This window comes from Dreissena polymorpha, chromosome 6 (genome assembly GCF_020536995.1).
Source record: "Dreissena polymorpha isolate Duluth1 chromosome 6, UMN_Dpol_1.0, whole genome shotgun sequence".
Taxonomy (NCBI): domain Eukaryota; kingdom Metazoa; phylum Mollusca; class Bivalvia; order Myida; family Dreissenidae; genus Dreissena; species Dreissena polymorpha.
The window spans coordinates 75,433,038-75,458,094 of NC_068360.1; the positions used below are offsets into that span (position 1 = coordinate 75,433,038).

The 25,057-nt window shown below is 35.5% G+C and overlaps 1 protein-coding gene across 3 annotated transcripts in view; it reads right to left on the bottom strand.

Annotated features, from left to right (window-relative positions):
* Nucleotides 1–4,937: 4,937 nt before the first annotated feature.
* Nucleotides 4,938–25,057, bottom strand: part of LOC127833607 (TSC22 domain family protein 3-like) — a 121,055-nt gene continuing 100,935 nt past the window's right edge. For all 3 annotated transcript variants that reach the window (XM_052358966.1, XM_052358968.1, XM_052358969.1), the window contains exons 2-3: nucleotides 20,561–20,606; nucleotides 4,938–7,960 (exon numbers count right to left, since the gene is read on the bottom strand). In XM_052358966.1, coding sequence (XP_052214926.1) covers nucleotides 7,778–7,960; nucleotides 20,561–20,606 — 229 coding nt within the window. In that variant the 3' untranslated portion in view covers nucleotides 4,938–7,777. The remainder of the gene's footprint in view (nucleotides 7,961–20,560; nucleotides 20,607–25,057) is intronic.

Consider the following 25,057-nt stretch of genomic DNA (forward strand, 5'->3'; position numbering starts at 1 on the left):
TAAAAAAAATATTATTATTTTCGATATTTACATGACTCGCCCAGTCCTATAAGCCAAAGTGATCCGTAAAACAAAATTATGTCTTTGTGTCATATGAAAGAATCTTCATGAAAACTACATTTATACTCACATCGTACATCGAATCATTTCTGTCGTCAGTTGTCAAAACGAAAGTACGGTTGCTATTCAACTGGATTATTTGTCTCTTTCCGGGATATTGTTTTAGTATGTTGATGCTGCATTAACAAATATAAGTGTATATGAAGTGAAAACACCAAAAATAAACAACGGTTGCGATAGACACCTATAAACTGTTAGATGCCCATAATATCACTTTTAATAGCAAAAAATGCTGAAATGTCTTTCAATTCTATTGAAGTTGACCTACTATTGTCAGTCCACAAAACAGAAAGGTTTATTATGAACTTGTCCTGCAGGATGGAACTTAAACTTGTGCAGGCTGCTGCAGTTGATGATTGCCAATCGGTGAAACCAAGCCCAGCAAAGTTATTGAATGTGTTTGTTCTGTATTAAATTTTGTTCTTTATACCACCTTAAGAACAAAATGTTTATTATGTCGTGCCTGTAAACAATTATTTTAACTGAATTATGCAATACAGTACCAAGTCATTAATAAGACCACAACCCTACCTGTGTGTTACAGCAAGACTGCCTGCCCGGGCCACAAGGAAGCAAGTCGTATCCGAGTGATCTGGGGCCGGATCACACGTTCCCATGGTAACAGCGGCGCTGTCCGAGCAAAGTTCAACACGAACCTTCCAGCCACTGCCATTGGCAAGAGAATCCGTGTGGTAAGCCGCTGAGGCAGTTTAGTTTCCCTTCTATACCCCTGCATTAAAGAGGCATTTGGCAGTCTCTCCTATCAGTCCGTCACTTATTCTTCATGCAATTATGTATTTTTGTTGATTTTGTGGAGCAAACAAACTACCTCCACACTTACAGTCTGTTTTCAACCCCTGCAGTCACTGAATGGGTAAATTTCAATGCCAGATGTGGTATTGTAACATAGATTTAACGAAATACAAAATGCTCGTGTTTTTTTGTGGCACAATATATACCAGTTTTCAAAAGTTAATAAAAGCATTTTTATGTCTCTGAATGGAATGATCAGGGGTATATTGTTTTTGGCCTGTTTGTCATTGTATAAGTGTGTGTCCCAAAACTTTAACCAAACTTTAACCTAAGTCATTACTTTTGCAATATTGAAGATAGCAATTTGATATTTGGCATGCATGTGTATCTCATGGAGCTGCACATTTTGAGTGGTGAAAGGTCAAGGTCATCCATCAAGGTCAAAAGTAAAAAAATACAATCCAAGGGAAGTTATAAGCTTTAAAAGGGAGATAATTTCTTAACCTGCCAAATGATATATTGAAATTTTATTTCAAAGCGGCGCAATAGGGGGCATTGTATTTCTAACAAACACATCTCTTAATGTTGATTATGTGGAGCAACTTCTTCCACACTATCTGTCTGTTTCTACCCCTGCATTATATTGCAGTCACTCTGCATAACGAAAAAGTGACGGACTCTTATGTTTGACGCAGCAAACATAAACTACTTCTACACTTCCCTAGCAATTTAATTGAAACTAAAATATGGCATCTCCATAGAGTGTAGGTGTGCATGACACAATTCTCAGTGATCCACACAGTCTCGAGTTATTTGTCAGTAGTGTAAACCTATTTATTTTAGCTCGATTGCATTTAAAGTACTTACATCTTATTTGAAACGCTCTTAGTCCATTTCCTGGGCCAAGACCACTGCTTGGTATCTTTTGGGGAGATTGTTAGAACGCTCCCACAGTGGGGATCGTACCCGTGACCTTCTGGTAGCTAGGTGACACCATATCCCATACACCACGGCGACACTATTTGCCCTTGAATATTGCTGACAAAGTGGTGCAACGGTGTGAGTTGTGTGTATGATAAAAGCTTTTTTAACACTTTCCCACTCGGAAGCAAAGTGAAAATGGCCATGTGCATACAGCATAAAACCAGAACAGCCTGAGAGTAACTTGCAGTCTGTTCAGGTTTTATGCTGTTTGCACATAGCCATTTTCACTTTACTTCTTTACTTCTAAGAGGTATTTTTATTGAGTCTGAGTCAATTCTTTATTCTTTAGTCGTAGAATAAGTTGTTGAATATTGGCCCTGTATCATAGTGAGACGTAACTCACTTCACACGTTTCATGCCCTATTCCTTTTTTTCAGATGCTGTACCCATCAAGAGTATAGGATGATTTGCTATGTACAAACAAGAAAAAATAAAAAGAAAAATACCACAAGTTGAGTGTTTCCTGTTTTTATGGTTTCATTATTATAATCCACTGTAGTGAGAAAGTGCAGTATTGGTTTAGTCTGGTGAACTGCATTTTATGCCATGTACAGTAAGTCTAGATTTGTAATGCCCCATTAAGTACACGGTCTTCAGAGTTTAGTGTAATTAAATATGAGGTTTTTCAATTTGGTTTGGCTGTGGTCATAAAAATTAAGTGTGAAGAGTTGATACATTGCTTGGTGACAGACGTATTAATATTTTTTATGTACAATAACAAGGCACAAAGTTTGTTATTTAGTAAAAATGGATGGCATTTAAAAAATATCAATCGTATATAGAACAAGAGTTCAGCGTTCGGAGACATGCATCCCAAATAGGGCTTTGAACTAGTGACCCCAATTTCAATAGAGGTCATCTACTGTCCAAGGGCAATGCACAGGTGAAGTATCAAGCCAATTGGTCGATTCAGAGACGAGTTATTGATCAGAAACAATTTTCACACTTATTGTGACAGTGATCTTGACCTTTGACCCCAATTTCATAAGGGATCATCTACTGTCCAAGGCCAATGCATATGAGAAGTATCAATCCAATCGGCAGATTCATTGACGATTTATTGATCTAACAAGATTTTCCTACTTATTGTGACCTTTGACCTAGTGACCCCAATTTCAATCATACCAAACTGTCAATTTGTTGACAAGTTATTGATCAGTAAAGATTTCCACACTTATTGTGACAGTGACCTATGACCTAGAGACCCCAATTTCAATATGGGTCATCTACTGTCCAAGGCCAATGCACATGTGAAGTATAGTCAGTCAATTCTTGATGTGTTATTAATTAGACATGATTTCACCACTTATTGTGACATTTACCAAGCGACCCAAATTTCAACGGGGGGTAATCTACTGTCCAACGCCAATGCAATTGTTAAGTATCAAGCCAATCAGTCAATTCTTTGACAAGTTATTGATTAGAAACAAACTGGTTTACAGAAAGACCAACAGACAGACCTACCAACATCCAGCAAAATAATATACCCGCTCTTCTTATTAGGGGGTGGGCATAAAAACATACATTGTGTGCACCCATGTGCATGAAAAACCGATGATCGTCGGAGTATGTATTGGAATTATCATATATACATACTTGTGGTTATTTTACAAATTACAATGTTAATCAATAACTGAATACCATTATGGTCTTTAATATTATTGCTTGTTAAACAACAGCACTTTGTCTATTCAATGTTGTTTTTATCATGGTTGGTATGCTTGAGCCATCATTGATTTAGTTAGGCCTTCAGAAAAAATAAGTTGTCTCCCTTTAATCAGAAAAAATCCTACTCTTTATTTGCATTTTTATGTTTTTCAGAATGAACCCAGTGTCTCTTTAAACTTACGATGTGTATTTTGGAAGTCTAAAATACAGTGTTTACAAAAATGCTATAGGAACATTTTAATAACTTTACACTTCATGATATTTTGTTTTTCAAAGAGTCTTTACTTAGCAAGAATCCAGTTTAGGCGGAAAGTGCTTTCCCTGATTAGCCTGTGCGGACTGGACAGGCTAATCTGGGATAAAATTGACACACATGCATCAAACCCCCCTTTTCACAGAGCACAGCCCATATATATCATTGCAGATTGGAGTTAAAATATATGCAATTGGATGACAACACACTTGAAATAAAATTTGGTAACAATTTTGCATATATATTAATTCAATTGACTTATTTGAAAAAAAAATATGATAATTTCATGGGTTGATTGTTGCAATATATTTATTTATGACTTCTTTTTAGTTGCATTTTAAGACTTAAATTTAAATGAACCAATAGTTTCGATTTTTCTAATTTCCTGGTTTGTCCTTGCGAGGAAAACTTTTTGGACACACCCTGTTTCAGATTTAACTGGCCTAAGTTGAAGTTGCTCAAATTGTATTTGTTATTTAAAAAAAAATTCAATGTCATGCAAAAAATGTTTAATACAAAAACAAATGGCCATTGGTAACCATTTGCAGAAACTGACCATACTTCGAGGCGCCAAAAAAGGGATCGTAATGTGTTATCAACAGCTTGATGTCTGCCCTCAATTTCTTTAACCCTTTTCCACTTAAGAGGCAAAGTGAAAATGGCTACTTGCAAGTCGCATAAACCAGAACATCATGTATTTTTACGCATTTGTTGTCCCTAAGAAAGTTAAATTGAATTAAATTCTTCCTAAATTAAAGTTTTAAAGGCATACTTTCCAACCCTTAGATACTTACTTAGATGAGCAGCAAACAGCATAAAACCTGAACAGCCTGCAAGTTACTTGCAGGCTGTTCTGGTTGTATGCTGTTTGCACATAGTCATTTTTACTTTGCTTGTGTGTGGGAAAGGGTTAAGAAATAGGGGCCAGGTTTCTGTATCACACTGGTTTCATGCTGGTAGGACAAGTTTTGTGTGCGCATCATGAACAGTTCAGTGTGTATATTCCAAGAAATATTGGCAGTATCTGTGAACCTATGGTGCAAAAAATTAGATACGATTTCCAAAGACAAAATTATAACCAAATTTCAAGTATAATCGTTTTTAGTTATTCCTGTTGTTGCTAGAACGAGAATGCACACAAAATAAACAAGACAATATATTAATTTGCTTTTTTTATTGCCTTTCTTAATTTCAACAATTAACAATTTGTAGTATTGTTCATATATGACTATATATTGGTATACAATAAATACTTGGCATAGTATATTTCCACTTGATGAGACACAGATCAGAAAGAAAGGAATAGACCAGACAAGAATACAGAAATTCTTATAATACAATATCTGCCACCACATCTTTGGATATGCACTACACTCCATTTTGAAGTTGGTCAATATTCTAGATTGTAATATGGTAAGTTGTCCTCTTTGTAATATGGTTAATAGTCCAGTTTGTAAATGGTCAATTGTCCAGTTTGTAATTTGGTCAATTGTCCAGATGGTAAAATTGTGAATTATCCAGATGGTAAAATGGTCAATTGTCAAGATGGTAAAATGGTCAATTGTCCAGATGGTAAACAGGTCAATTATCCAGATGGTAAATTTGTCAATTGTCCAGATGGTAAAATTGTCAATTGTTCCGATGGTAAAATGGTCAATTGTCAAGTTTGTACGATGGTGATTTACAGTTTGTAATATTCAACTTTCCTGTACTTAATATCATTAATTGTTCATTTTCGGAAACAGTAAGTCAATCTAAACATATATATATAATGGGAAAGTGATAATGGGACAGTACTTTGTTCAGAAGCATCACTATTTGGACATTGGTTATAAAAAAAACATTCAAATTTCACAATCATACTAACTTTTAAAATGAACAATGATTTTAAGTCTGCAAAAAATTGTATTAACATGAATCAAATAAATGAAGCCCAAAATAAAAACAACACTATGTACAGATATATTACAGACCATTTCATTCTTTCTAAACTTTGTACATTCAGACTGTTCATTTCATAATACTGGCGACATACTGACCAAAACTTAGGTCGTGACCACAAATTTTATAATCCAATAACATGTTGAAACTATGTACACAAATGATTGCGTCAGAAAAAAGCTTTGACAAAAAAGCCACAGGTATGCCGAAATTTTACAGGTTATGTAATAAGTAGTAGTAAAGTAGAGTGGCATAATGTTATATTTGAAAGATTTTTTTAATTAAAGTGTTAGGACAAAAATGGCAATATTTGTTTACCTTGAAAAATGTGAATGATGTTTAAGGTACAAATATACACTAAATTGGAGGAATACAATTTTAAAGTTCTTTCAACAGTTTATAGCATATATAAACATTCAAACGATACTAGCACATCACCCAACAAATACAGAATTAGGTAGACAATTTTCAGTTAGAATGTTTTACATTACGTCAATGATATCACAATAAATTTCATCACAAAAGTTCCAAATTCAATGGCATGAGCTTTCAAAGCAATATTTCTAACATTCAAAATCAATGAACATTGAAATATGAACAATCTAGCTCAACTGTACTGTCAAAATCCTTAACTGTACTATCAAAATCCTTTGCTAATGCACTAACAAAGTCGCAACTCAAAGATTGAGTCTTAATATATCTAGTACTAGTACTATACAGCCAGTTCTGCAAGAATGACTCTGGATTTATTCAACAGAAATCAGCAAACAAAATACAACTGGCGATTACATTAAGTAAGAAAAAAATAATCTTAATTTAATAAATTGTAATCTAAAATTTCCTTGTTAAGCAACTTTATTTGTTATAATAATATCTTTACTTTTTAATTAAGTAAGGGTTATGTCACTGCATCATCCTGTTCACGACTTATTTATCCATGTTCTCTTATACAAATTGTAACAATTTCAACCACTGGAACGGAACTCAACTTTTTGTAACAAATTGCAAAATTGCATTCACATCACATTATATATACAATGAATTAAATATGTTCATTGTATTAAAATATTAATTTACGATGTCAATAAAATGCCCGATGAAAAAGAACTCCTAGGATAAGTGCATACAATTAAATGCGATTAATAATGATATCATGATGTAAAATGCACTTGCTACAAGTCAACAATACATTTTAAAGAAAACAATAATACAACCTATAGCATTTTGTATTATGCTACATCCCTTCATATATTTGGATGAAATGAATCAATGATGGACCATTATGTTTCCTAAGCGTCCTTTATAGCAGTTACCAAGTTCATAATAGTTTCATTTCAGTTTTGAATTAGTTTCTGAATTGCTTACTTCCCAGTTATCTTATAAACACAAGCATGTTAAGATAATTCTTGAAATATAAATTTTAACAGGTCTGCATTAACAATATGCATATGAAACTCTTTCAATGTTATTTGAACTAAATGCAATTGAAGGGAATATTTTCTGAGTTCCAACGCCCCGTGTCTTGCTCTTTCTTCTTCTGTTTCATGCTTTTTAAGGATCAGTTTGTCCAACAGATCATTCACGAGCTGTTTTGGTGCAATGTCCCTCTCATTTCAAGAAAGACAACTCTGTCAAAATGCCCCAAGAGTGACACCAGACTGTTCTGATAGTTGTCTCCCCTACTATTCAATATCCTTTCTCATTTTTCCTCCTCTCAATCGCCATCATTTTTACCCACAGCCGACTCGCAACGACACTTGTCATGGGGTCACGTCACATCCTCATTCGATTAACCTTCCATTAATCGATTAACCTTCCATTCATTGATTTACCTTCCATTAATTGATTAACCTTCCATTTATCAATCAACCTTCCATAAATAGAATCAACCTTCCATTCATCGATCGATCAACATGCCATGTCAATAACAGCTTCAGCCTCCGTACATGGACCGGCCTGCGCATCATTGTTTTTAAGACGTTTTTCTCAGGGATAATAAAAACAATGACTGAAAATGGATAAGATTAAACTGATTATTTCACTTGTATGATCATCCCCTCATGATGATGATGACGGCGGTGGTTGCGCGAGCTTCGCGAGGGTTTCTGGACTGGCAGCCGCGCGCAGAATACCGTTCTCATGCTCGAGCTGGTTGTTGCGCTCGATGAGTTCCGCTATCTGTTCCTTTAGTACTTCAACCTCCTCCCTCACTGCAAACATCAGGTGGGACTTTACGAGGTCCTGGAAAAGAGAAACAATGGGGGAAATTAGTTAGGTTTTACAATATTTATGTAAACTAGATTGCATCTAAATCCTAAGGCCTATTAAAACACTCTTGAGTCTGTTTCCTGGATTAAACCATAACTTGGTGTCTTTGGGAGAGATCTAATGGACTAAACACGGGAGAATTGATAATCATGGCAACACATTGATAGGAGAAAGTGCATGGATGGGGTGCCTATAGACAGGCCAATAGAAACAAGGAGGTATTGATTACCATGGCAACACGTGAATATGATATTGATGATGACCAATCCCTTGAATCCTGGTTAGAACAGGTTTAACCAGGATTTTATTGTATTCATACTTTTCAATTTAACACTGTATTGATACCTCACTATTATCTCAATATCAGCTCAAATAAAAGCTTTTCAATCTCAGCACATACAATTTGCTTTAATGCCTCAAACACCTTAACCCTTACTTGAAGGCCCAAACTCAATTTGGTAATGAAACAACATGATGTGCAATTTACCTGAATGAATGCAGACATTTCTGGCATAGTAACATGAAGTCAATAGCTGACATCATTCTGCTGTCATGTACATTAAATGCTATTTCAATACAAGGTTGTACACTTTGAAATGTTCCGACCAATAATACTTGATCCAGTCTTCACTGGTTTTCAGCCAAAACAAAACAATTCTTTTGGAATCTTAAAATTCATTGCCCCTACATGTAAATAAAATGCTGTCAGTATAAGGTTGTATCATATGTAATGTTCAGACCCATAATGGTACTTCATCCAGTTGATTCCAGTTTACACCAGTTTATACTGGTCTATACAGATTTTCAGTCACAAGAAGGCGATTCTTTTGGATGCTTCATAATTCATAGCCTTTGGTGAGATTCTATACAAATTGCTTGCAAGCATGAACAACAAGTGTATAAGAGTTATTATGATCACACTAAAAATATTGCATCAGCAAGTTGCTGAGGCCACCAAGTCTATCATATCAGCCCATACATGACTCATTGGTTATACCAAGAACGCCATGGAGTGGGTGGTAAACAGCACACAATCAAGTGTTGAATACTTTTGCTTTCACTTTCCATTTCTTTAGATGTGAGTCATTCATTTTACAATTCTTGAAAGAGGTTGAAAAGCTAAATTTACGTTACACAGGCATTATTTTCCGTAAAATTAGCAAACCAATAATTGACTTACAAAAAAGTTTTGGTTTCTTTTTTAGTCCTTTTGCTTTTTTGTTTGTTAAATTGTTCAATTCATGACAAAATGATAATGTCCGAATTTTAACATATGACAAAAATTCCTTTTACAATGTCTCTTAGTGGAAAACCAGTTAAGACTGAAAGTGTTGTCCCTTATTAGCCTGTGAAAACTGCACAGGCTAATCAGAGAGGACGCTATTCACAAGCATTAAGACTAGTTTTCCCAGACCTACCGATCAAGTTCAATGGGTGTGATTTAAGAACCACCTTAGGGATGTCAACATTCCTTACCTAAGATCAAGCAATGACAATAAATATTTGACATAATTTGTAAAATTATTTTCAATCAAAATCTCATGAAATCGGCTGATTGAAGAAGTCACACACCTGACTACATACCAGATATCTATCTTCCATCAGTTTCTTTTCCAGTCGGTCCATTAACAACTGGTCCCAACCAGTCCCACGGAACGACTCAAACGAAACGCAAGCCATTTTGTTCATTATCTCTGACTTTATTTCACGCTTTAATTAGTTCAACTAAGATTTTTTGCTTCTCAAAAGCACTTTAAACTGTACTTCACAGTAATAATGTTTTGAGTCAGCAATCCAGAACTGTTAACTAATAGTATTATTTTTTATTTATTTGCTGTCCTTTTCCTTTCAGTTACAATACAGAATTAAGCTTTTATAATGTGCTCACTTAACAATGTCCACAAAACAATAATACACAGTCACTGTTGACAACTTATTCACAATTCAAACTTCAGCACAACAATTTCCTTTCAGTGTAAGAACCTCTCTTAACCACTGACAGTACAACACTGAACTTAAGTTTCCTCATGCAGCCTTTTATAGCCAGATATATTTGGTTCAATCCGGACACACTACACTCTCTCATGCTACAATCCACTACTACAACCAATGCTCATTGGACCAATAACATTTCAATACAGTTTGTTTACAGCGCCTTGCCCGGGCTGTGCTCTCGATAAACAGACACACAGCAGTAGACCTGCTTTAAAACATGGGCTAATATTTCTTAAAGCTGTTGCTATCATAGGTGAGTGTCCTATTATTAGAACAGCTATAGGTACAGGCTAGATTTGTCACTGTTTACATGCTGATCTCTTTAAGAGTTCATTAGACAGCTGATCGTCAGCTGATAAGAAGGCAAGTTGACAGTTGTGGTCAACAAGGGTGAAAAGGTCAAACATTGAAAAGGACATTCTTGTTCTTCTAACTCACGTGTCTCAATTCATGACAGCTTAAAGTAACAAAGCTGAAATAAGAATATTTTAGTTTCTGCTTTTAGTTCACTTGTTTACAAAAGAATGTAACTAATAACCACCAGGGGAAATTAAACTTTGTTTTTCAGTCTTTAAACTACCCTTTAACACGATGGATGGTGTGAGGAAACAAAGAAGCATGCAGAATAAGGTGCAAATACTTAGAAGTCTGATCTAAATTATAAAACATAATTATGTATGTATTGCAAGAGTGGACACTGGACACTAGTGCAAAGTTTAACTTGGCCTCCATACTGCCACCCTCTGGCAATTACAACCTAACTTCAGCTGTTTGTAACTAAGAATTAATGGTTTGTTGATGTTGGGCGTAGTTTTATCATTATCCAATCGTTTTTCTTGGTATTCAGTTTTACTTAATAGCCTTACATCAGGCCATGTATTGTTTGAACATAGTTAATTGGAATTTGATGAGTAATTACTGTGGTGTTCAATCAAATGCAAGCAATGCCCCTGGTAGGTGTTTGTGGTTAACCACAACATGGAGTGTTTGATTGCAATCAGCTGATATTGAATAAATCCTCAGGCATTCTTAGATTAGAAAGTCCAATGTTTAAAATATTTACTCTTGAAAACACCCACCCACGCAATTGCATCTTGTGTGATCGTAAACGCATATCATGAAACGTTGGTTTTAAATTATCATCATGAAAGTGTTAAATGTTTGAACTTTCGAATAAAGTGTACAACTCTTTTGGGGTCTTCAAATTTCGTTGATGCATTTATAGTTAAATTGATAAATATGTTATTATGACTTGCTTCTAATATAATAGTTTTATAGGCTTATACTATATTTGACCTTTAATTAATAATAAATTATAATAATATGTTGTTTTCAAGTTAGTTAGGTAACAGTGTAAGAGAATTGGCATGTGTCACAAGCACTAGTTTTGAACTTTTTTGTTTGTTTGAAAGTGACTGTGATGTGTGTTATATTGAAAAAAGTGAAATCTCACAACATAAATGACATGCATTTTTTAAGGTCTGTTTGTTCACACTTTGTATGATTAGTGTGTTGAGTATACCTCATTTAAATTAATTAAATCAATAATAAGTCTATTTTTCACAGTTTGTATGATAAGTGTGTTTTTATACCTCTCTTAAATCAATCATTAGTCTGTTTGTTCACAGTTTGTGTGATAGATTTGTTTAGTATACCTCTCTTAGATTATTTATATCAATAATACATGTGTTTATTGACAGTTTGTAGGATAAGTGTCAAAAGATCAATCTGTTATTATAATACAAGCCATATGTGTTGATTATGCCTATCTTAGATTATTGAGTTTGTTGTTTATAGCTTTGTATGGCAACATGGACAGAGTTTCTGACCCGTAGATTGTGACTGCCCAAGTCTGAGGAGAGCTGATCAAGCAACACATTCCAGAGTGAATCAGCCAGTGTACAAATTCTTGCAAATTCAAACAGATTGAGATTTTTTTTCAGCATTGATGAACCCTTACATTTGCATAATTGCAGCATTAATTATCCCCACGCTTTTCAGAGAAAAAGTGGGTACATTGTGGTTATCTGCATGGCCTCATTACCAAGCTTTGGGCATCGCCCACATACGCCACACCCACCCAAAATTTCCTTTTACTATAACTTCTTTATTTCTACACCGATTCACTTCTAATTGATACTGAATTTTCTTATGACAATACGGTCAATCTCAACTATGCATGGCCCCATTACCAACCCTGGGGCGGCCCTGTGTCTAACATGCGACTGGGGACACACGACTCGGTCTTTGCCGCGCCATTTCTAGTTTAAATTGTTCCTAAAGCCCTACCCCTACCCTTATTTGTCTGCATGTTAAGTGTTGCATGTTCATAAAATTTAACAGAATTAACTAGCAGAATAGAAGGGTGTAATTGGATTGGTGTCTCAGCCTTACAACTATACATCTAAACTGTAGGGTAGGGTATAGATCAGGGTAATCTTCACCTTCACAATAGCCATTTCCAGTATGCAATTATAGTAACAGGTGTTTATTAGTCCTACTTAATACATAACTGAATTTCTACAAAGGCAGAATTACTTTTGCTTCTCCTTTAATGCACTTTTAATACCATGTCACCTATCCAGTTTGCCACATCTTAATTTAAGGACACTTAGAACCTAAATCTTTGAGACCATGTTTTTGAACCTAAATCTTGAACCCCCTGTTTTTGGACATGCACAAACATCATGGATGTGAACTTTGATTAATGGATACCCAAACAGAGAACAAACATTATAATTGAATAATTGACCCCTGAGAACTCAACAGTAGGTGATGTACACGTGACCCAATCCAAGAGGTATTCTCAGGCCAAGATTTGTTACGGTAAAGAGTTTGAGATAGGGGCCTGAGCAAAGAGACTGGTAAACATTCAGTCCAGGGTCAACATTCAGTCAACTGAGGTAAGAGTTACAAAGTCCTGAGGGTAAACAACCCCATTAGTCAGTTAGTAAGAGTTGCCAGGTAAGCAAAAACAGTGAAGATAATGGCCACAGGGAGACAAATACCATAGTGAGACATGAAAGGCAGTGGTTGTGACATAATCACAGGGCAATGACTCCAATGTGGCCTTCAGAGTTAACCAATTACCACTTAGGTATTTTGCCAATTTGTAGTCCCTTAGAAAGTTACATTTAATTATATAGAGGATATTTGTTGGATTCGGTGGATTATCGATTTTAATTTGCGAGTGATCATAGAAAATACTATTTTCACGAGTGGCGCAGCCACGAGTGAAAAAATACATTTTCTATGATCACGAGTGAATTAAAATCGATATTCCACCGAATCCAACAATTTTTTTATTTATTTTATGCTCTTTTTCACTGTTTATATACATTGTTTAATAAGAGTTTAACTAAAGAATTTTGCTGGGATAATGACGTCATTTCTTCAAAACAATGACGTCATTTCACAGTAAACAGTGAAAATTATCGATAATTTTCACTGATAATTTTCATTGTTTGAAACGGTGAAATTATCAGTTTTAATTCACTGATATTTCTCTATAAACCACCGGAAAGCATAAAATTAATACCTTTCTTACTACTTTACTACGTTTTAAAGGCTTCATTTGCAACCCTTAGTTACTGATGAGCAGCAAACATTATACAAGAGTACTTCGTGACAGGTGAGCTAAAAACCTGAACAGACTGCGAGTTACTCGTAAAAGCTGTTCTGGTTTTATGCTGTTTGCACATAGCCATTTTCAGTTGCCTCTGAGTGGGAAAGGGTAGATAGTCAAGATGTGAAAGGTTGTGGCTGTGACATAATCAGAGGTCAATGACTTCAATGTCATGGCCTTCAGAGTTAACTTATCAGTGCGGGAACCGAATTTTGAAGGCCTTTGCAAACAGTTTGGATCCAGATGAGACGCCACAAAACGTCTCATCAGGATCCAAACTGTTTGCTATTCTGATAGTATTATTTGAAAAAAAATGAAGAAAATGCTAATTTTAGAAATTCAGCAGACGACATTTTAGCAAACAACAAATTTCCCAGCATGCAAAGGGTTAAGTGTCGTCCCGATTAGCCTGTGCAGACTTCACATGCATTATAGCCCAGTTTTCCCAACATGTGACACAATTTATCTTGTTGCAAGACATGCATTTGCTCTCAAACAAAACAAAACAATTAATTGTTTAAAACAAGAATTTTAATCAGACTGTATTTTTAGTTTTGCGAGTAAGTGTGATTAAATTACATGGGAAAATATTTTTTTAGCTCTTATCATTAAACAAATTGAAACAAGATACTTTTTTGGTAAAGTTAACTTTTCTAGCAGCAATTGTCTTTCATAAAGTTCATCATGTACAATGATAAAACATTAATGTATTACATAGCAGCCATTTTCCAATATACTGATCTTATATAGCTAACAAAAGTATGGCAGTTCAATGAACTCAATATTTTATAAAAACATCATTATATAGCTAACAAAAGTATGGCAGTTCAATGAACTCAATATTTTATAAAAACATCAATGATACTTTTTTTACATGGCTACTGTGCCCTACTTCAAACCAGTTTCAACCTGATATTTACAATTGATCAACCATGAGCCACAAAATGCATGCTTTCTTGATTGTAAAAGGACTATAACATCCATACTAAAATACTACGTACATTACATCATAAACAATGCATCAAGACCTGACTTGGGGATTATCTGCAACAACACGATTTGGACGATCCATCGATTGAGAGCAAAAGGTGCTATGAACCATATCTGTACACATGAATATATCCCTTTGCATCATTGAATGGAAAAATTGCATTATTGATTCCATTGTTCCCACCATCTCCAACTTTGGAAGCAGGATTTTACCGGAATACGCTGGCTGTAAACCACGCCCAAGTTAAGTCACAAAAGTAAAACGGATGTGCTAATATATTTACAAGAGATTTTTCCCTTGACAAAAACATTTCACAAACATCAAAAGGCATTAAGCATTTAAGTTTATTTCCAACATGCACAGTAAGGCATGCAATTGGGATTAATTTTCTCCCTTATTTGTTACTGACATCGACATAGTTGAGTTTGAACTGTTGTAATTGATTTTATTTTTTTCAAAGAGAATTAGAAACAAATCATTCAATGGTTTATCAAGTCAGCAGTGATGCTTAACCCTTTCCCACTCAGAAGCAAAGTGAAAATGGCTATGTGCAAACAGCATAAAACCAGAACAGCCTGCGAGTAACTCCTGCTCATCAGTATCAAAGGGTAGGAAATAAAGCCTTTGAAACAATGAATTTAGCAAATGTCTTCATTAAACCTGATTTATGCCTAGTGGACTCTCCCATCCTTCTAAATTGGATCAATTTATTTCCAAAATTAGGGATGTCTAGTATATTTATTCCTATATTTAGAATATTTCTCACATAGATTCCTTTACGAAAACAGCGCAGACCCTTATGAGACACCGCATCATTTGACCTTTTTTCTAGATGCTTGGCATAAATCGGTTAAATTTAACTTTCTAAGGGACTCAAAATACCAAAATACGTATCTAAGTGGTTACAAAAAGGGTTAAAAAGGAATTCATTGCATTAATGACCCCTGGATTATGTTACACATATTTCTCTATGTGTTAAATGTAAGAATGAAGGCAGATCCTTATAAGAAATAGTTGTGTCTAAAAACATTCAGGAACCTGCAAAATCAATAGAGACTTTACTGACAATTAATTTTTTCCAACAAGATTATGTTTAAAGGCAATCAGCAGTTCAACACCAGGAAAATCAACCAACCATGTCAACCAATTAATGTTCAGCATGCAGACTATTTGACAGCATTTGACCTTTAGACCCAAAGAGACAAGCTAAGACACACCTTTTCTGAATATAGTTTGGACGTCATTAATTTGAGGTGAAAGACCTAATTAAGACATGTGTGCAGAAGTGTAATTATGCTGTAATAAATGTCATCAGCGTTATAAACATTTATCAATAACTACCTAGGAATATGGGGAAAATTAACGCTTTGCATGCTGGTAAATTTGTCATCTGCTAAAATGTCGTCTGCTGAATTTCTAAAATTAGCCATTTCTTCGATTTTTTTCAAAGAATACTATCAGAATAGCAAACAGTTTGGATCCTGATGAGACGCCACGTTTTGTGGCGTCTCATCTGGATCCAAACTGTTTGCAAAGGCCTTCAAAATTTGGTTCCAGCGCTTAAAGGGTTAACTTGTTGTTTATCTGTATATGAGCCTCAGTCTGGGAAAACAGGGCTTAATGCATGTGCATAATGTGTCATCCCAGATGAGCCTGTGAAGTCCGTACAGGCTATTCTAAGACAACACCGCTTTGCAGACTGGATTTTGGTTTAGAAGAGACTTCTTTTTAAAAAAAAATTCCATAAAAGCAAAATGTGTTGTACCTGATTCAGCCAGTGCAGACTGCAAAGGGAAATATGGGAAATCACTTTACTGAGGGTGCAGAATTAACTGGGTTTACAGGGATTTACACACAGCTGGGCAGAATGTAAACACACCGTAAAGAACTTTTTTTTTCCAAATATCTCAAGTTATTGAAATACATTTGCAGAAATTAAGTGCATGAAAGACGGTTTTTCTTGCAGTTGTGCCGATATCTAAAGGTTTTAGAGTCAATCCTTGAATATGTCTGAAATTGGTGACAAAATTTCATGTTGCGTGAAATATAACCGTGCAGTATACATGGACTTTTTTAACAAGCACACATGCCTATTTAACAAGGTCTGTTTGTAAAACATGCATGCCCCCCATATGGGCTGTCAGTTGTAGTGGCAGCCATTGTGTGAATATGTTTTTTGTCACTGCGACCTTGACCTTTGACCTAGTGACCTGAAAATCAATAGGGGTCATCTGCCAGTCATGATAAATGTACCTATGAAGTTTCATGATCCTAGGCCTAAGTATTCTTGAGTTATCACTCTGATACCATTTTACTGTTCTGAGTCACTGTGACCTTGACCTTTGACCTAGTGACCTCAAAATCAATAGGGGTCATCTGCCAGTAATGATCAATGTACCAATGAAGTTTCATGATCCTAGGCGTAAGTATTCTTGAGTTATCATCCGGAAACCATTTTATTGTTTCGAGTCACTGTGACCTTGACTTTTGACCTAAACCTGAAAATCAATAGGGGTCATCTGCAAGTCATGATCAATGTACCTATGAAGTTTCATGATCCTAGGTGTAAGCATTCTTGAGTTATCATCCGGAAACCATTTTACTATTTAGAGTCACTGTGACCTTGACCTTTGACCTAATGACCTGAAAATCAATAGGGGTCATCTGCCAGTCATGATCACAGTACCTATGAAGTTTCATGATCCTAGGCCTAAGCGTTCTTGAGTTATCATCTGGAAACCATCTGGTGGACGGACGGACCGACCTACCGACCGACCGACATGTGCAAAACAATATTCCCTCTCTTCTTGGAATAATAATAATAAAGTAATTCTGATGTATTTCAAATTTCCATAAGCAGCATAATAATCTGTCTTTTATGCACTAGTTTAAATTCTTAAAAAAAATTATTTTAAAAAGTTATTTGAAAAAAAGCACCACCAGTGTGTTTACATAGTCATTAACGCTTAATTGGGAAACCCACAAAGTCACGTAATCCGGCACCCTGTTTACGCACATGCATTTAACCATGTTTCATTAAGTGGGGCAGATATGCAGAATTATTGCTGAAAAACCAACATCAATCAAATTGTTTGTAAAACCCTCTTGAAATGCCTGACCCCAATTTCTGAACGATAACAAACTGGAATGATAAAATGTTTGCCTATATATGGTCATATTCATGCACATCTAAAATTAAATGAATAGCGTTCTACGAAAACAACTAAACCGCAATAGACGCCATTTGAAATGCATCACTGACTCATTACACTGCTGTCTTAATTTAAAAATTTAAATTTTTCATTGTTTGAAATAAGGAAGAAGGAAATATAAATCACTTTTAAGCAATATTTTGCAGTCAAGTTGCCTCAATAAGACATATCACCACACAATTGGTCTTTGGTGACAAACCGACCAAGACTTTTCAAGAAGTTTAATTCTAGGAACCAATCAAAAGCAATATTAAAGTATCACGTTAAATTTTATGCTAAAATTTTGAATGTATTTGATCCCCGCTATGAGAAAATCGGGCTTTTATCCTTGCACATTAAGATACTTTCCGCCTAGACTTGAATTTTGTTTATAACAGACTTCCTAAAAAAAAAAGCCATAACAAGTTTAATGTTTCTTTACTGATTTAAGCCTGTGCGGACTGCACAGGCTATTCTGAGACAATATTTGACACACATGCATCAGGCAAGGTTTTGCCAGATAACAGCTCATACTTTTTTGCACAGGCTAATCAGATATGCCACTTTCCACCTAAACTGCATTTTTACTAAGAGACTTTCTATAAATGAAAAATATCATAAAAGCGTAAAGTGTCGTAGCTGGTTAGCCTGTGAAGACTGCACTGGCTAATCTAGGACAACACTTTACAAACATGCAATAAACCCCCTTTTCGCAGAGCACAGCCCAAATATTTGTATTGAACTTTCATTCAAAGGCATCTTCATCGAAGGTTAATCCTTCTTAATAAGTCACAATGAACCCTACCAGTATAATACAGTCTTGTTGTTCATCTTCAATGGTTTGTATAAGTAGTAGCAAAAGGTCAAGCACCACCATAAATTCAATTTCAACAAAAGTATGAGGTAAGATTATAAAACTCATCAGCAGTTACAGAAACAAATTAACAATAACATCATAATAGTGAAGTACGTAATCCAGGTGTTTGTTCTTAAGTGTTAAGTGGTTGTGGCCGTCAGGTAGTTGAACTTCTGAACCTTTGATACTGTTAATAAATATCACGTTTCTGTCCACCATCTTACTTACTTAGCTGTTAATAATAATCTTAAATATTTCAGACTCAGCATTTTATATTTATTTTGGGTTTAACCCTTTGCATGCTGGGGAATTTGTCATCTGCTTAAATGTTGTCTGCTGAATTTCAAAAATTAGCATTTTCTTCGATTTTTTTTCAAAGAACACTATCAGAATAGCAAACAGTTTGGATCCTGATGAGACGCCGCGTTCTGTGGCGCCTCATCTGGATCCAAACTGTTTGCAAAGGCCTTCAAAATTCGGTTCCAGCACTGAAAGAGTTAATTCAGGGCTAAGTGTGACACTTGTCTAGCCTCTATGAGCTGTAAACCTGTTTTAATCTCCCCACCCCCATATTATTTGTATCACTGGTTTCAAGGCAATGACCCTCAGCTTATATCATTGTGTGTAATATAGAGTTTCATGTAACCTCATGCATTATACTGAGCATCCTTGCAGGATGTTACTCGCAGGCTGTTCTGGTTTTATGCTATTTGCAAATAGCCATTTTCGTTGCTTCTGAGAGGGAAATGGTTTAACTCTTTCAGTGCTGGAACCAAATTTTGAAGGCCTTTGCAAACAGTTTGGATCCAGATGAGATGCCACAGAACGTGGCGTCTCATCAGAATCCAAACTGTTTGCTATTCTGATAGTATTGTTTGATTTTTTTTGAAGAAAATGTTTATTTTAGAAATTCAGCAGATGACATTTTAGCAGACAACAAATTTCCCAGCATGCAAAGGGTTTAATACATGTGCGTTAAGTATCAACCCAGATTAGCAGTCCCCACAGGCTAATAACCTATGACATTTCACATTTATGTCTTTTTCTTTGAAGTCGCCTGAGTCTGTTGAAAACAAAAATATAGTGTAGACAAAAGATGTTGTCCCTGATAAGCCTATGCAGACTGCATCAGCTTATGCAGGGCCCTTGCTACACTTTGGGGGATTGGGGCCGGGGCCCTTAGAGGGGGGAATTTCGCTTCGTTTTGGAAGAAAAGGGGAATTTTAGAAGATCTTTTCACCAACCATTAAACACTTAAAATCGCTACATTTGAATGTAATTAACATAAATATAGGTTTAGTAGCACAATACCAGCTTGCATCATCGGTATAAAAGTAACAAAAAATAAAAATAAAAAAAATTGAAGGGGGGGGGGATTTTTAACTGAGATAGGGGAAAAAAGTATACTTTTTATGGGGGAAGATATCGGCGGTAAAAAGTGCAATCAAGGGCCCTGTTATCTGGGACAACCCTTTAATACTCACATGCAATTAACCTAGTTTTCCAGGAACACGTGTCAAATATGACTAATTTGCGTATAATAATCTGGCAGATGTATGGCTGTGTGAAGAATTTTACATGAACACTGACTTGGTCACAGTGAATTATTAATGTCATACATGGGTAGTGTATATCGATCTTATTTGCTTGCTTATCCCTTCCCTCTCAGAAGCAAAGTGAAAATTGCTTTTGCAACCAGCATTATAACAACCAGAACAGCCTGCAGTAGACTGTTCAAGTTTTATGCTGTTTGCTACTCATCATTAACTTAGGGTTGGAAATGAAGCCTTCAAAATGTAATATACTAAGAAAGGGACTTAAATTGCATGATTCGTTAATAAGGAGGGGTAAAGGGTAAATAAGATACCGGGGGGGGGGGGGGGGGGGGGGGGGGGGTAGCCTAAGTCCAACTTACCATCGCCTGCTCAATCTTGTTGTCAATGGCGACTGTGCTCGAGCCACTGAAAGTACACAAAATAATAAGCTTTGAGAATGTGAGAAATTTGTTTGTTACCACAGGAAAAATGTTATAAATTCCCATTGTGTTCCTTTGCTTAAAATCATGCAGTCACCTTACTATTACTTTTGGCTTATAGTCTTTGATACCTAACAGTGCTCCAGCTAGGCCTTAATCGAAGGGCGCCGCGCCCTGCCCTCCCGAACCTCCGCCCTGCCCCCCCGAACCTCCGCCCTGCCCCCCCCCCCCCTTCAAAAAAAAAAAAAAAAAAAAAAAAAAAATTTTTTTTTTTTTTTACATATGATAATTCATAAATCTCTTATTACATTGTAATTAGTTTAATCCTCATTGTAGACATTATATTTGAATGGTTTGATAATAATGGGAATAATACAATTATTTATAACATATAAATTAACATGCAATAGAAAGCATTCCAGAAACACCCGCGCGCTCGAACGTGCCCTTTTCACAAAATACTGCGCGTCGAAAGTGCCCTTTTCACAAAATACTGCGCGTCGAAAGTGCCCTTTTGACAAAAAAGCCACCCTGCCCTTTTCAAATTCTAGCTGGAGCACTGCCTAATAATGATTTTTTTAGAATATGGACCCGAACAAAGAGTTCAAGCTATTGGTGAGGTAGTTTAAATAATGGTTTGACATCCCCAAAGACAATGTTTATTCCTAATGATATCAATGATGTATGACAAGGCAACAATAAACGCCTGTTGTGATGTTGTTACTGGGATGTTGATGTGATGTTTATTTGGTGCTGATATGATGTTATCGTTTTCACATTGTTGTTGTAATGTTGTTGTTGTCCTCTTGTTGTTGTCATGTTTTTTACACAGTATTTACCTCTTTAGAGACAGTGCCAATGGCGGGTAGTAAGTGTACACGTAATCCATCGCTAAATTATAGATAACAAGTAGAGGGACAAAAATGTCCCAGAATAAATGCCACTAATGACAATAGAACACTGTTTATTGCATATGGCATACGTTTTGAAATAAAGTTACAAAAAGCCCAATTTTCCACAATGGCGGTAAAACACTCTCAATATAAAATATTGTAAAAGCCACACAAGTCAGGTAATCCTGTTCATGGAACAGTTAAACTTAGCACAAAATATGTTCTACTATCTCGTACTATGGTCTTCTTTGATTATTATAGAACAATATCCAATACACTTGTTATGTCCAATAACATGCACAGTATAAGGCTAACGTTACCACTATTAACAGAATCCACACAAATAGACTTCCATTATATTTCTGTCATCTAGAAACTTCAAGGGCGATATTAGATTGAATGACAACACAAAAACATGCAGACTGTTGCAAATGTATAATTATTTTGCATTATCCAATACAAGACCTTTTACAGCCAGGCAATTAGTCAGGTTTCATAGAAAAATCCAATATTGTCTACAGATCGAAGATCGACTTTCCCAAAAACATTGCAATTGACTGCAACTCTAAGAAGAGTTAATTGAAAGACATACACCAGGTTTTCTAAATTATAAAAAATATTCATAGAACTGCTTTTTTCCAAAGGTCATGTAACTCTCCATATAAGTAAGACAAATGTTTTTTGTTCATTTACTCAATATCAGGTCTTTAATTATTAATTTTACTTTATATCATGTTATTAAATATTGGTTTTATAAATGAAAAACTCAGTATTTATTTTTCAGAATGACTCGGCATTTGTTAACCCTTTGCATGCTGGGAAATTTGTCGTCTGCTAAAATGTCGTCTGCTGAATTTCTAAAATTAGCATTTTCTTCTATTTTTTAAAGAATCCTATCAGAATAGCAAACAGTTTGGATCCTGATGAGACGCCACGTTCTGTGGCGTCTCATCTGGATCCAAACTGTTTGCAAAGGCCTTAAAAATTCGGTTCCCGCACTTAAATGGTTAAATTTTACTCAGTCTAGTTGATCACTCAAAGCAGAAGAACAGTTTTGTATCACCCAGCATTCACAGTCTGTCACAATTCAAGCAAAGCAGTCATGCGTTCTTTTGACAATGTCAAATTGATAATGTTTTCATAGAATTCCATTGGCATAGAACTATTTTGCAGTATCATCATTTTAAACACAAATCTATGTAAAGTATTTTTTGCAAAGTCAACAACCATCTTTCAGCAATTCTTTACCCTCCTCATGCTATCAATTAATTATCACAGGTTCCCATGCAGAGAACATACAATCCACCAAACTTATCCAGTACAGACAAAAACTCAACAATAATGGTGGCATTCACCTCTGGGAACCCACGAATAATTATGCTACATTGTTCACATCAGCATATTCTGGTCTGAATACCCGCCTTCCAATCAACAAAGAGCTGTTTTAACTGGTAAAAAAGCTTTCCCCATCCACCAATTACCTAATGCAGAAAAGAAATAATCAATAATATTATAAACTTCTGCCTCGCTAACTCGTTTTGAAAAACAGAGAACTTTCAACCGGAATAATCCAGATACGTCCTTTGACGCTTTTCTGCAATTCCGAACTAAACCAGCAGATGTAACAATTTTATAAAATAATTATGCTACATTGTTCACATCAGCATATTCTGGTCTGAATACCCGCCTTCCAATCAACAAAGAGCTGTTTTAACTGGTAAAAAAGCTTTCCCCATCCACCAATTACCTAATGCAGAAAAGAAATAATCAATAATATTATAAACTTCTGCCTCGTTAACTCGTTTTGAAAAACGGAGAACTTTCAACCGGAATAATCCAGATACGTCCTTTGACGCTTTTCTGCAATTCCGAACTAAACCAGCAGATGTAACAATTTTATAAAATAATCTACTGGGAATTCTGGTGTAGACCAATCAATCATTAAAAAATAATTAATTCTATGCTTTATAAAATATGTACATTTTATATTGCTTCATTGGAGATGGCAAAAAGAAGTCTACTTATTAATTTATGATCATATCAAAGAAACATCAGAACAAAATTATGCATTCCATTGATCAGAGTTTTCTCTTAGCCAGCAATTTTAGGTTTCAATGTTGTTACTTCAGCAGCATAATGCAGAACTTCAGTGAAATAATTAGCACTTTTGCTATGTTATAAAATCAATTATCACATGTGCTCACGCAAGAAAAATACCACGCCCAAACCAACCAATATGGCAACAAATTATCATAAATTTTATCGCTTAACACTGGAAATTATTCATATTCACATATTCACGCCTTAAAGCACCCCTTCCAATCAACAAAAAGAATAAACCTAAATTTCAACTCCACTGTGCCAAACTTCAGTGTCTAATTGTGCCACATAAAGCCACTCCACCCATTCAAACCCCATTTCATGAAAATAAATTCTCATTTCCTGAACCAGTCTCAGACTTACTCTGCTCAGGAGATCATGCAGGTTAAAGACTTCGGCACAGCAGATCATGTCAATCAATACCAATAGATAACATCAAAAACATCTGTGGAAAAACATCCCGAAATAACCCCAAATATATTTTTACGATTTCCAGACACTGAGCGGAAAAAACAGAAATAGAAGAATCTTCCCAAAGGAAAACATCATTGATGCAGTATGTGGTAAGATATAAGAGTTTATCAATCCATCGGAAATTATGAGTACATCCGCTTAGACTCTTTGAAGTCTTTAAATAAAATCTTCACATGGTCGAGAAAGCATCAGTTAACTTTTAAATAGGTCACTTTTATAATGACAACATAACTTGAAGATATGAGCTTTACCTCTGGGAAAATGAGACTTAATGCATGTGGGTAGAGAGTCCTCCAAGATTAGCCTGTGAAATCCACACAGGCTTATCATGTACAACACTTTCCATCACCTTAACTGGAATTTTGCTTAAAAGAGACTTCTTTTAAACCAAAACAAGATGTGTTTGTGAAACACAATGTCCCCCTGTATGACGTTTGACCTTGTAGGATGACCTTGACCATGACCCTTTACCACTCAAAATGTGCAGCTCCATGAGATACACATGCATTTCAAATATAAAATTGCTAGCTTCAATAGTGCAGAAGTGACATTACATGAGCAATTTTGACCCATATATTTGACCTTGACCTTTCACCACTCAAAATGTGCAGCTCCATGAGATACACATGCATGCAGAATATCAAGTTGCTATCTTTAATATTGCAAAAGTATTCATAAAATTAGCGATTTGGGCCACATATATTTGACCTCTGACCTTAAAGGATGACCTTGACCTTTCACCACTAAAAATGTGCCGCTCCATGAGATACACATGCATGCCAAATATCAAGTTGCTATCTTCAATATTGAAAAGTACTCATAAAATGAGCGATTTTGGCCACATATATTTGACATCTGACCTTGAAGGATGACCTTGACCTTTCACCACTCAAATTGTGCAGCTCCATGAGATACACATGCATGCCAAATATCAAGTTGCTATCTTGAATATTGAAATACTGCAAAAGTG